Source organism: Petaurus breviceps, unplaced genomic scaffold, assembly GCF_028583685.1.
Source record: "Petaurus breviceps papuanus isolate PSGF00001 unplaced genomic scaffold, PetGlider_PUasm1.0 220, whole genome shotgun sequence".
NCBI classification, from domain to species: Eukaryota; Metazoa; Chordata; class Mammalia; order Diprotodontia; family Petauridae; genus Petaurus; species Petaurus breviceps.
In genome coordinates this window covers 13,058,810-13,072,923 of record NW_027185876.1, presented here as the reverse complement: position 1 = coordinate 13,072,923, position 14,114 = coordinate 13,058,810, and the positions used below count along the sequence as shown (strand labels likewise).

The window sequence follows — 14,114 nt, the reverse complement described above, 5'->3', positions numbered from 1 at the left end:
AAACTCAGTCTTCAGGTTTTCTCCCTGATAGCATTTTCACAAATGGCACAAGGCTTTGTGCTCTATATTTAGAATATGATGTTTGGTTAGATTCTGATCTTGCTAGAGAAGGTCATTATCTCTCTCCATGGCAAGTAAAGGCCCAAAGTGTTAATTTCCTCCTTAAAGTGCTTTGTATATTGAAGATTTGACCAATTTTTGACATTTCTGTCTTTTAGGCAATACAGTTGGAGAAGTTTAAACAATAATATATAAAAAATTTGGGCAAAATGATGCCAGCTAGACTTCTGTATGTAATATAAGGATATATTAGAGCATAAACACATACATACACATACACACACATACAGACAGAGGAAAATCCATGGTTGAAATAGAAAATAGCATCCAATTTCATTAAATATAATGTACTAGAACCTATCAGTAATGAAGTCAGTCTGACCAATAGCACTCAAGTTATTGACATTTATCTAAAGATATCATCTCCCGTTACACTTCTCTGCAACATTCTTCTTCATATTCTAATTCCTTCGAATAGGACATTTTCTACTAGTTTCTTTCTCAGACCTCACAAATATAAGCATAACAATGATGATTTAAAACCCAAGACCTTTACAATTCACTCTATGGCAAAGATCTAGATATGAAGGTACTGCAACCAGTAATCTATCCTAATAACCTTGCACAACAATGTTTTATTATTTAGTGAAGTAGACCTTCCTTACTGAAAACAAATGACATTTTTATTTTATAAAAACCTTTCCAAAGTTTACTGTTAAATTTCAGATATATTTGTACAACTACAAAATCCATTTTGTGCAATACTCTTTCATATTTCTGCCTAACAAATTAGACAAATCTATTTGTTACTCCTGGGCCATGGGACCAATTTGATGTTTGATACAGGAACACAGGATATAAAATCATATCTCTGGCAGACAGAAAGTGGAACATTATCTGAGATAATATATTAACAGCTTCTTAAGTGAATTTTCCTACATCCTCCAAACATGTAATCTGTTGGTAGATTTCAGAGTCACTGAAAAAGATGAAAAGGAATTTTCCTAGAGAAAGGAAGTTAGTAACACTTGGCAAGGGTTAAAACACATTTTTTAATTAAACAAATACGTCTCCCTATATGAATAATCAACTAGACCTTCAGAAACCCTCTTGTGGCTGGGGGGGTGGGGTTTGGATTTTTTCAACAATACCCTTCACATGTTTAGTTGTATTCAGATGCTAATAATAGTCCTTTCAAAGACATAAAGAAAAAAATCCATTCCTTCCTGACTCATGCTTAGAGCAGGTTAAGAAAAAATGTGGAATTTGGTGAGCCAAATGTCCCTCAAATAGTGTACATTCAGGCACAAAGACACTTCAAATGAGTGAGAGCAACATGAAGTCCCATGAAAATATACCTTAGGTTAGGAATAATATTTAAAAAGGTCAACCCAAGGAGAACATGATTTTTGTAACAAAGAGACTAAAACTGAAGGAAGCCAGGCAAAGATGTGTCCATGTTCCACCATCACAGAGCAATTTCTATGAGGGGATGAGAGGACTGTGATGTAGTGGATAGAACCCTGAACTTGAAGTCAACAAGACCTGGGATGCAATACCATCTCAGACACTTACTAGCTGTGTGATCCTTCCCAGGAAGTTTTTTTTTTTTTAAGCAATCGGGGTTAAGTAACTTGCTCAAGGTTACATGGCCAGTTATTTCTGGGTGTGGTGCTAAGTGTCTGAGCCCAGATTTGAACGCCAGGTCATCCCAACACTGGAGCTGGTGCTCTTACTTGCTGTGCTACCTGGCCGCCCCTCCCCAGGCAGTTTCTTAAAGCTTTCTGGTGCTTATTTTATTTTTCTATGTAAGAACAATGGAGTTGGACTCCATGACCACTAAGGTTCCATCCAACTCAGAATGTATGACCTTATAGGTAGAACTGCAAAGGGAGCACTGAGTTTAGAAATCACATCAGAAACTAAGATGTGAGCACTGGAGTGGTGCATGTTAGATAGAGAGCTGACCTTGATGTCAGGAAGATTTGGTTTTCAATCCCACCCTGATACTGGCTCTAAACCACATCACTCAATCTCATCTATAAAATAGGGATAACAATATGGAGTTCATAGTGGTCCTTGGTTTTCTAAGCAGTCTTATGATGGTCACATGAGGTCCAATTTAATTCAAGAAGAATACAGTAAACATATACTATGTATAAGGCTTTGGGGGATATAAGGACAAAACAGTAAATGGGTCCTACCCTTCAAGAGCTTATGTTTTCTATTATAAGGAGATTCTTTCTCATAAGCAGATTAGCCTAGATGGCTTCGAAGGTCCTTTCCAAATCTGAGGTTCTAATTCTCATTTTGGTCATCTAATTTTTTCTTTCTTAAAAACTTCCATTAAGTGTGAACCTGATGAATCTGGAGGTAGCTCATTCTATCTAAGCATGGCTCCCATGGTTGGGCAGCTAGTTGGCACAATGGACAGAGTGCTGGACTTGGAGTCAGGAAAACTCATCTTACTGGATTCAGGCACTTACTAGTTGTGTGATCCTGTCAGTCCCTAACCCTGTTTGCCTCAGTTTCCTCATCAGCAAAATGAGCTGGAAAAAGAAATGCAAACCTCTGCAGTATCTTTGCCAAGAAAACCCCAAAGGGGCTCATGAAGAGTTGGATGTGAGTGAAAGGACTGTGTGTGTATGCAATACATAAATAAATATATATGTGTGTATACGTGTGTATATATATATATATATATATACATATATGTTTGTAAATATGAGTTTTTTTTTTTTTACAACTGATCCTTGTATGATGAATTTTCTTTCTTTCTTTTTTTGCTTTTTGGAGGGAAATTGGGATTAAGTGACTTGCTCAGGGTCACACGGCTAGTTTTTGTGTTAAGTGTCTGAGGCCAGATACAAACCCAGGTTCTCCTGACTCCAGGGCCAGTGCTCTATTCACTGCACCACCTAGCTGCTCCTATGATGAATTTTATAATCCTCTTACCATTAAAAGAGGTGGTCCTCTTCTGTGTACACACTCACACTGACATACAAAATTAGCCTATTATTCCAGATGTGGTCTGATCAAGGTAGAGTAAAGCCAGCCATGCAACAGGCTTTTTAAAAAACTTGAATGTAACAATTTATTTGGCAAATTTACATGTAAATTAATTTACAAAAGAAAAGTTACAGACAAACGTAGCTTTCAGTGCAGCTTCAAATATTTTATGGACAGGAAAGAGTCTGTGAGAATTTGGAATGATAATATTGAATGGCACATGCATCATTTTCCTTTGTGTGATTTTGTTTTCTGCTCCTCCCTAGGGGGAGGAAGGGAGAAGAGTAAAAGAAAATGTCAGTGTCAATGAAAATAAAGCCATGTGAATAAAAACTCTTTTAGAGAATCAGAGGAATTTAAAATTGGAGATAAGTAAACATCCCGAAGTCAGCAGTAGTTGGCCTGGAAGGTGCAACATTTAAAGACCAAATATGAAGAGAGAGTCCTTAAATCTTAATTGTTACTCTCCTGGCTGTCAAAAAAATTTCGCTTCCACTTTGCTACCTTTAGACCCATGATATCCTAAACCCAGGAGTTATTTCCCCTACTGTGAAAGAGGGACCAATGTTGATTTCTTTCTTAGTCCATTGAGGGGACTAAAAATTTTGTAAATGTTCCAAATATTGACCCAGAAGCCTGGAACAATTTAGCAAATTGATGAAAGGATATTCAGCCTCTGTTGGCAAATCTCCTGGATTCAAATCCTATGTTAGACAGTAATTGTGTGACCTTGAGTAACTCATTTTAGTCCTCTGGGCTCAGTTTCCTCATCTGTAAAAATGTAGGGGAGGAGGGTGGATTAGAAGGTTTCTAAAATCCCTCCCAATTCTAAATCTGGGATTTAGATCCCAAAGTGGTCTCTTCCCCTTTTTTATTGGTCTAATAGTTAATATTTCTTGTCTTTCATCAAGCCTAACTGTGCCTCTCTGTAATCTCCACACATAGCTTCTAGTTCTGTGCTTTGGGACCAAATAGATGAGATTTAACTCCCTTTCACTATGATCATGTACCCTACGAGGCTTCTCTTCTTCACGCTAAGGGTTCATAGTTTTTTTTTTCAACTGATCATTCTACAATGAATTTTCTAATTCTCTTACCATCAAAAGAGGTGATCCTCTTCTGTGCACATGTCAAAAACTGACACACAAAACTGACCTATTATTCCAGATGTGGTCTGATCAGTCATGCATCTGGGTCACTTATATTAACTTATGTTCTCTGTTAGCACTTTTAAAAACTCATTCATTTTCACATTTTCTGTTGCATTATGATTAATTTTTTACAATCTGATTTTGTCCCTCCTGGAATTGTAAGATCCTTGAAGGAAGGAACTTCATCAGATTAATATGTTTTTATCTTGCTCTATGAGCCACCCAGTTCTTTTGAAGTTAATAGACACTCAAAACACACTTTATGAAATGAGCTGAATTATCCTGGGTTCAAATCATACTTCAGACACATACTAATTGTGTAACTACAGGCATGCAATTAAACCTCTCCATTTCCTCATCCCTAAAGTGAAGGATAGTAATATTTTATTAATTAGCCCAAGGATTGTTGTGAGTTGAGAAGGGAATGTTTGGTCCTCTGAGCTACAAATGCCAAGATGCCAGTCAGTTCTCATTTAATTTCTAATTTTTAATTTTAAAATTCAGAAAGTACCTCACAAACCTTAAGGGACCATACAACTCTGAGTGATTACTATTATCATCCCTACACTTACATATAATTTAGAATAAGACCAGTAAATCCACAGCTATCATTTATGTGTGCAGAAATTAAATGAAATATACAAAATGGCTAAAGACTTCATTTTTGCCAAAGGCTTGATCTTCTGACACCAAACCTTTTATTTCACGATCCCTATAAGTAATAAATCAGCACTAATAAAATTATTTATATGTCAACTAATTGAAGAGATCATTGGTAGATATTGTAGCAAATAAAAAATTTCAATAATGACTTTTTTTTAGAAAAGATATAGTCCCTGACTATAGGTTATAACCTAGGAGGGATAAAAGGCACATAAATGACTATAATATGAAATAATCCAAAGGTGAGTGAAAAAGAGAGGTAAAATAAAACTTTCATGTGATCCTGGAGGGAGAAAATCTGTCACTCATTGGTGGTGGTGATCAAGGAAGTGTGAATGACACATGCACATCCACCCTCCTCCCCTTCATTTTTGCAGATGAGGAAACCTAGCCCAGAGGAATTAAGTGAGTTATTCAGGGTCACAAAATTAGTGTCTAACATAGGATTTGAATCCAGGAGATTTGCCAGTAGAGGTTGAATGTTCTTTCATCAATTTGCTAAATTATTCCAGCCTTCTGGGTCAAAATATGGAAAATATTTTTAATCCCCCCAGTGGACTAAGGAAGAAATCAACCTTGGTCCCTCTTTCACAGTAGGAGCCACCCATAGGCGTGAAGGTGATCAGGGGAGACTTGATGAAGAAGATAATATGGAAAATGCATATTAAAATTGTATGATTTGTGGAATTGAATATTGTAAAGCTGTAACAACCAATCTTGTCCCCAAGTAACATATATTAAAAGGTACCTTCTCTTGTGTATTTGGAGAGGTGGTGGATTATGGAACACTGTATATAGTTTCAAACTTATTTGATATATTGGTTAGTTTTGCTGTATCGTTTTCCCCAATCTTATCATTATCATTATTATTACATTAGCACCTATTCTTTGTTATAAGAGATTGCTTTTTAGCAGGGAGTGAAAAGGATATATTGGTAAATGTAGGTGACACAAAGATGAAAGACATCAGTGAAAATACACTTTTATAGAAATGAATGGTGAGTTTTTCCTACTTTACCTCTTCCTACCCACACTCTGGCAGAAGAGTTACAGAGAAATAATATTTGTCAAAAATCAGACATTTAAGAGGAGGAGAGAGAGGTAGAATCAGCAGAAAACTGGGCAATGCTCAAATTAGATTATTCATTTCTGAAGTAAGAAGAGTTGGTTATAGAGTATGTTGATTTGCTATAAAAACTGGGAACTGACATTCCCAGTTCAAAGCAAATGCCATTGCTTTTTATAGAACACAGGTGGAAATCTTTGAAAGTTGATAAGGCAGGATGCCCACACAAGACACCCAGAAACATAGACCATTATGATATGTTGGTGAAGCATTCATGTTGCCTCTTTGCCGTTCTGCCAGTTGTATGATCACCAAGCAAGAGAAGATTAAAATGGACGTGAAGTCTCACATTTAGGGCCCACTTTTAATCTCTAAACAACTCAAAGAGATCTGAAGGAAAATTGGAGAAGGCAAAGCTCACCCTTTCATTTCCCAGGTAAACTTTCATTACCCAAGTCCCTGCAGAACATCTTCCAAAAATGTTTGTTCTTATCATGGCTTCACCTTAAGCTTGGACTGTATGATTTCTCCCCCTACACTTTGTACACAACAATTACTTTAGCACAAAACAGAAATGGAAGATGAAGGCTTAGTGTTCATGGGTGTGTATGAGGATATGTGCCTGTGTGATACTTTCATACTGTATGCACTAGTGTCAAGGTGTGAAAATTGTGAATTCTGAAACAGACAGTTTTGACAGACTTTAGTGCTCTAATAAAAGGGATCTTAACTTGGGCTCCATGGTAGATTTGGGGGGCTCTGGAAAAGATGGGAAAAATACATTTTATTGTCACTAAACTGTAACTGAAATTTAGCATAATTCTATTATGAATTGTTTTGAAACATCCTGAGAAAGAGCTACAGGAAAATTATATGTATATATATGTACTATTTATACATATACGTGTGTGTGTGTGTGTGTGTGTGTGTGTAAAGGTTCAGAGACCCTTCTCCAATATAATTTCTGAACAAGGCAGGTGCAGATTATTTTAATACTCTGCTTTTTTTTTTTAAAATACAGTATTTGGCACCTGAACTTTAGGGGAGAGGGAGGCAGTGGATAGAATACTACAAATGGAATCAGGAAGATCTGAATTGGAATTCTTCTCCAGTGGTAGGAGAAATGTCATTTTACTAGGGGTCTGGCCATGGCCAAATTATTTGATCTCCCAGAGACTGAGTTTCTTCATTGATAAAATGTGGGTAAATAGAACTAAGGGTGGGAAGTATAAAAAATAAATGTTTGTGAAAAAAATTTATAAACAGAAGATAAAAATAATATTTGAAAAATATGAATGTTCCTTTTTAAATAGAAAGAGTCATACATTTCTGGTATGGAAGTTAAAAGCAGCAGATAGTAAAAATACTGTATAAATGAATGAATATGCAAGCTCCTTTGGAGAAGACAAGGATTTTTTTTAAAGCATGCATAAACGTGAATTTGAAAGAAAAATCACTGACAACAGGCATATTTCTATATTAAAAATATTTTACGGCATGAAAAACATGCAGACCAAAGGACCTTGAACTATTTTTTTTTTCTGCACAGAAAACATTTACTGCTGTTTAGTTGGTTATCAACACGGAGAGAGGAAATAAAAGAAATAAAAGAAAGAAGAATACATATGCCGGGTAATGGTGGAGGTTTTAAAAAGAAACTATTAAAAACATCATTAAAAGCTGGTTGTCAAAGGTCCAAATGGAGAAAAATTATTGATGTTAATAATGGTAATTATGACAGTTGCCACCGACCTATAGAACAAAGTCGGGAAGCTGCTTACTAAGAACTGTGGTTCTGGCAATAATGACTGGAGAGGAAACATATGCAAAGGTGATTGATGGGGCTATTCTGAAGGTCACTGAACTATCAAAATGTGATGATGCCATTCAATTAACTACCCCATAAAAATCCAAGATTATTTATTGAAAAGAATTTTGTGGAGTCTATAGAACAGCATATTACAAATTCCTGCTGCATGTACAGAGCAGACGAACGCCTGATCTAATGTACTATTAAGCCATTGTAGCTTTGCTCTACATATTTTAAGCATTAAACTAATTATGATGAGGCTTAGCCTGACTATGCTGTATATTTAATCTTTTTTAAGAGCCTATCAAATTGAATCACACAATACAACTTGTTTATGCTATAAGCAAACACATGCAATATTAACAGTTCTCAGTACACTGGCTTAATTAGAAAAACCTCAGTGTTGTCTTAAATACATTTAGGGGTATAATATTGTGTGGTTCTCATCTGAACTTGCCATTTAATTATATTTTAAACATAATTTATGTGATTTGGATTTTTTTTTTGCTTTGTTGAAGGTTGGTCTGTTGACCTCTTCAAAGGAATCATAAGAATCACATAATTAGAGTTAGAAGAAACCCCAGCAGTCACTCAGGCTAACCCATACAAAGAAAGGGATCCCCACAATAACAAATGACAAATGAGCATCTACCCTCTGCTTTCAGACCTTCAAGGCAGGGCAATCCATTGCCTCTCTGAGCAGCTTGTTCCTCTTCAGTACAATTTCAAGGTGTTAGGGTTTTTTGGTTGTTATTGTTTTGTTTTTCTCCCTGGCATCAAGCCTAAATTTCTCTTTGGAAATTCCACTCATTGGCATCTCTGCTGAACAGGCAGTGTAGGCTGAGATCCTGCCCCTCTTCATTCCAAAACAATGGGAGACCATTAGGAAGCACCAAGAGAAGTGTAGTTCTATTGGCATCATTACCAGAATAATCCGGGTTATTTATTTCATTTGCTTCCCATGCTTCCCCATCAAATTTATTCTGCTGTTCCTTCAGCTGTTTGTGGTTACCTTGGCATACCTGATGGCTGAAATGCTCCTTCTGCTAGCAAAAAATAACCATCATTCTGAAATGCTTTTGAAAACCCCCTCTTAGACCAGGTCAGTCAGTCAACAAGCATTTATTAAGCCCTTATTATTTGCCAGATACCATGTTAACCATTAAAGGTATGATGATAAAAGTCAAATAGTGCCTGTCCTCAAGGAGTTTTTATTCTCTTGAAGGAAACACATAATTATCTCCCCAGTTTAAAAAAAGCAAGCAGGATTCACTTCACAAATGTAAACAGCAAGACTCTCTTCATTCAACAATCCATGGAATGAACTTTTTTTTTTTTGCTTAAATATAATCAACATATAATTTAATATCCTAACATCTTTGGAGAATAATAGAAGGTAAAGAACCCAGCCCAGTTCACAACAAGAATTGATAGAGTGATACAAACTCCCAAAATTGATATGAGTAGAATGCATGCCACTGCTGGTATTAGACTGTTTTATTACACTGCTTTGTTTCAATGTCTTCTTCTTGCATATGACTTTTCATGTCCCAATGCACTCTCTGTCTTGGTAGCCATTTGCATTTAGTCACCATACCACTCATGACCTAACTGTTACTACCAGCTTATGAGTTCACTGCACTGGTAGGGCCTCTCAACAATTTTCATTTTCCATAGAGCCACAGGACTTAGAGCTAAAAGAGGTCTCACCTAATCCCAGAACTATAACTAAAGTGAGATGACAAGGACTTTGTCTCTAGGTACAAAGGGACAATAGGTACAAGTTCTTGCCCCTTCTCCTGTGGTCTGCTTGTGCTACAAGGACCACCATTCCTCCCCCTTACCATGGTAATTACCACTGAATTCTTGTGCTTTGTGCCACCTCTGGCCCCATTCAACTGTGTTCTCTCTCATTGTTTCTACCATTACTATTTCTTCTGCTGAATTTGACCTGGAGTCCTAGCAACAGCTTTCTTTAATCTATCAGCCTCATCTTAAGAGATGAGGATGCCAACATCAAAAAAGATTCAATGACTTTACCAAGGTAAATAGTGGGGGGCAAAATTTAAATCAAGGTCATCTGTCGGTGTGGTTCAGTGGAAATAGCACTAGTCATGGAGTGAGAAGGCCTGAATCACTTAACCCCTCTGTGCCTCAGTTTCCTCATTTTCAGAATGAAGGTGTTAGACTAGATAGCCTCTGAGTGCATTCCAGCACTTAATTTTGGATCCTAAGACTAAACCCAGAAATTTTCCCACTGTACCAACTGCCTGTCAAGACACATTATGTGATATTGTGTTTCCACCCAAAAAACTGGTAGCAAGAGTCAAATGTGGCTAGCCTCACAAAGCCTCACATGGAGGCTCATGCCTCCATGCCATCACTTGGGATGCAGAGTTCATTCTCAATTGGCTGCCTGGGGAATCAATCCATCAACTAACCAGCATTTATTATATGCTTACTTTACTTTTTATTATATGCCAACCTCTGTGTTAAGCTCTGAATACAAAGAAAAAAAAATCCCTGCCCTCAAGAAGCTATTATTTTAATGAAGGAGACAATATGTACATAAATAGGTTTACACTATACATACAGAGTAAAAGGAAGGTAATCTCAGAGGGGAAGGCACTAGCAGCTAAGTGGACTGGGAGGGGCCTCTAGTCTGGCCTTTGCAATGAATCTTAAAGGAAGCCAAGATGTAGAGGTGAGGAAGGAAAACTTTCTAGGAAGGAAGGAACTCAAGACTCAACAACCAACCACAATATATTACGAGGGAGGTAAAATTGTGGTCAAGGAACACTTGAGCCGTCAACATCTTATGGAAAGGTTTCCCAGATGTTTTTTTTTTAATCTATTTTTTGTATGTTTTGTTTTGTTTTTGTGGCTCTCATATCGGCTAATCACAGTTAAGAAGGTCTTACTCCATGGGATAAACTACTTTTATGAAATCTATAGTGGGAATGTAACGGAGCCCAGAAGACATGCATTCTGGCCCTGCCTCTGATACATATCAGCTGAGCAATCAGCAGTAAGCCGATCACTTAAATACTTGGCTCTTAAGGCTACTCTCTAAGCTAATTAATGACAGGTGAGCTGCAGACCTTCCGCAGAAGGGAGCCCTTACATAGGGTGTTTCCCACAGGGATAAACCACAGGTGCAGACAACACCTTTCCCTCCTTCAACTGTCCCCACTGTCCCTCAAAAGGAGAGTATATGGGCCTGACCCATTTCAAATTCAATATTCATCAAATCAAAAGTCTTATTTATGCTAATCAATTTTAAAAAGCATATTATACACCATTGGTAGTGCAAGAAAATAGCAATACTTGTAGTCAAGTCTTCTCCTGGCCAAAACAATTTTAAAATTTATGAGAGAATACTTACCTTTACATATCGTTATGCCATTTCCTGTGAATCCTGGGAAACAATAGCAGCCTTCTATTCCATTCCGAATCTCACATTTTGCGTGTGGGTCACATTGGGTCTTGGCACAGTTCTGAGGAAAGGCCCCATCCAGCAAAGTGGAGAAGCACACTAAACAAAAGGAGACACTTAAAATGTGCATTTTCCTTTTGTTTTTCTTTTGTAACTCAAATGGGGAGTGTACAAATACTGGAGAATTAGGAGGCTGAGAAGACAAGAGTTTGAATCCCAGCTGTACTACTTATTATCTATATGTCATTGGGCCAATCAACTCGCCTTTTGGAGCATCAGTTTTTTAAAATGTAAAATGAGAAGGTTGACCAATCAGGTCCTGTCCATTTCTATATTTATGATCTATGCTCCCATAAGTGGTATTGTAAACAACAGATTGCATCATAAGAATATCAACATTTTCTTACTTCTTCAGCTGGGCCATAGAGCCTTCAATCAGTCTATCATCAAAATTTATTAAGGGCTCTCTGACCATCCATCCATCTGTCTATCTGTCTGTCTGTCTGTCTGTCTATCTACCTATCTATCCATCCATCCATCCATCCATCCATCCATCCATCCATCCATCCATCCATCCATCCATCCATCCATCCATCTATCCATCTATCTATCTATCTATCTATCTATCTATCTATCTATCTATCTATCTATCTATCTATCTATCTATCTAGTCTATCTACCCACCTACCTATGACTGTTTTCTTTGTCTCTCTTTTCTCTGTTTATGTCTGTCTGTTTCTCCCCACAAATACAATTCCTTGATAGCAAGGACTGTTTCATATTTTGTCTTTTTCTTAGCCCCTAAATCAGTGCTTGATGCAGAGGAGGTGCTTAATAAATGCTTGCTCAATGTTTGAATGATATCCTGGGTGCTGAGGTAGGGATTGGGAATATAAATACAAAATTATCATACCCTTACCTCATAGAGCTTATGTTCTTTGACCTACCATAGACTTAAGAGTTGGAAGGAACCTTAGAGATCCTTCTAGTTTAACCCCCTCATTTGACAAATGAGGAAACTGAGGCCCAGACAAAGTGACTATTCTAAGATCCCATAGATGATCACCCCCCACACACACACACTTTGGGTCCTTTTAGAGTTAAATTAAGATGATTTTAAATGTACTTTTCTAGAAATTTCTCTGTTTAGCAGCCAATGCAAAATATGCCTGAAAACTTTTAAAACTTAAAAGTCTATTTTTTTTCTAAACTCAAAAAATCATGGCATGTGATATGGGGGTCAATAGACCATACTTCCTATATGAAAAGAGCATCAAACATTTAAAAATGCATGCCTTTTTTTTTTAAAAGGAGACAAAAATTTCTGTAATACAATCAGTAATGGGCACTTTTCTCCAGAATCACCTATTTTCTGTAACACAAGTTTTAAGATATTCAGCCTTTACTGCTCACAGAGCAAAGACCAATCTTCAGGAAATGGAAAGCAGTACAATCTGGAGTAACTTAAAAACAATGAAACACAGGACAGAGCAAAACTTTATCTCTAAGTGAATGAAAATAAAGTTGGGCAATCTTTAGTGGATTGTTAAGAAGAGATAAGGGAACTCCCTGGAAAGGCGCACATCCTCCCTCCCCCCACCCCACCCCCACCAAATTTTTTTAAATTGTTGTTTCAAGAAGCCAACTAACAAGAAAACCACTTGGGGTTGAATAGGTATGAGCTATAGAAGTTATTGTTCCAAGAAAAGTCAGAAGATAAATTATCCTTATCTTGTAGCAAGATTCCCAAGTTAAATCCAAGCCCTACACAGGGGCTAGATGTGATGATATCTCAACTCAAAATCCATTTGTGTCAATCAAAGGATTTATTTTCTTCATACAGCGAATCATTTAAAGGGGTGTTCAAATGAACCCAAACGCTTGTACTTTCCATGGCTTGAAATTTAGGTCCTTATAAGGAGCCCACTTAGTGCAGGGGCTTGGGATTTAACAATTTCTTTTCCCTCTGGGGTTTTCTTTGCCAAGAGAGAGAAGAAAGATGTAATTTCTCAGACATAGAGGCCAGAAGACTAAACTTTTGAGTTGAAAGGCCCAGAAGAGAACCAGGCCATGGATTTAGTGCACAGGATCTTAACTGGAGATCTGTGAACTAAAATTAAAAAAAGTTTTTAATAACTATATTTTAATGTATTTGGTTTCTTTGCAATCCTAGTTTGTGAAATACATTTAAAAATGCTATTCTGAGAAGGGGTCCGGTAGCCTTGCCACACTGCCAAAGGAGTTCAAGATGCAAAAGGGATAAAGAATCTGTGATTTAATGCTAAAGGGGATAGACACAGTCCACTCACTGCATTTTGTAGCTGAGGAAATTGAGGTTCAGGTAGGGGAAATCACTTATCTAAGATCACACGGGTATGAAGTGGGAGGATTCGATCCCAACCTCGGTCGTTCGGCCCCAGACCTTTCTTTCCAAATCTACACCCAAACAAAATGCTAGCATGCCCCTGCTCCCTCTCAGGGTCAAGGACAGTAACTCACCTAGAAGCGGGATCAGTTTCATTGGCCACGGATGGAATAAGCTAGGTCTGAATTCTATGGACTGGGGCTGTTGGGCTGCTCCAGTTGCAGCTGCAGAGAGCTGGTTCTACCCTTGGACTCTGAATGCAGCTGGCTGGGGGGTCAGCTGAGGTGGGGGAGGCCCCAGTGTGCTGCTGGAGCAGTGACGCTCTTCACTTCCTTTAGAGACTTCCCGACCCTTTTGTGTATGTGTGTATGTGGGAAAACAACGAAGCCACCTCCCATGTCCGGCCACCAGGACTCTACCCTGACCTGGCTTGATGCCTGGCCTCGAAATGTTCTCCTTGTTACTTACTCCAAGACTCTTGCACATCCTCTTCGTGTTCCTGGAGAAGTTTCTGCCCAGCCCTCCCCTTCTCCACAGGCATCTCACTTATCACA

At 37.8% G+C, this 14,114-nt stretch overlaps 1 protein-coding gene across 1 annotated transcript in view; it reads right to left on the bottom strand.

The window, feature by feature from the left end:
• ADGRL4 (adhesion G protein-coupled receptor L4) overlaps window positions 1–13,912 on the bottom strand; it is a 140,469-nt gene extending 126,557 nt beyond the window's left edge. The window contains exons 1-2 of the mRNA XM_069094626.1: window positions 13,695–13,912; window positions 11,145–11,294 (exon numbers count right to left, since the gene is read on the bottom strand). Coding sequence (XP_068950727.1) covers window positions 11,145–11,294; window positions 13,695–13,716 — 172 coding nt within the window. The 5' untranslated portion in view covers window positions 13,717–13,912. The remainder of the gene's footprint in view (window positions 1–11,144; window positions 11,295–13,694) is intronic.
• Window positions 13,913–14,114: the final 202 nt, after the last annotated feature.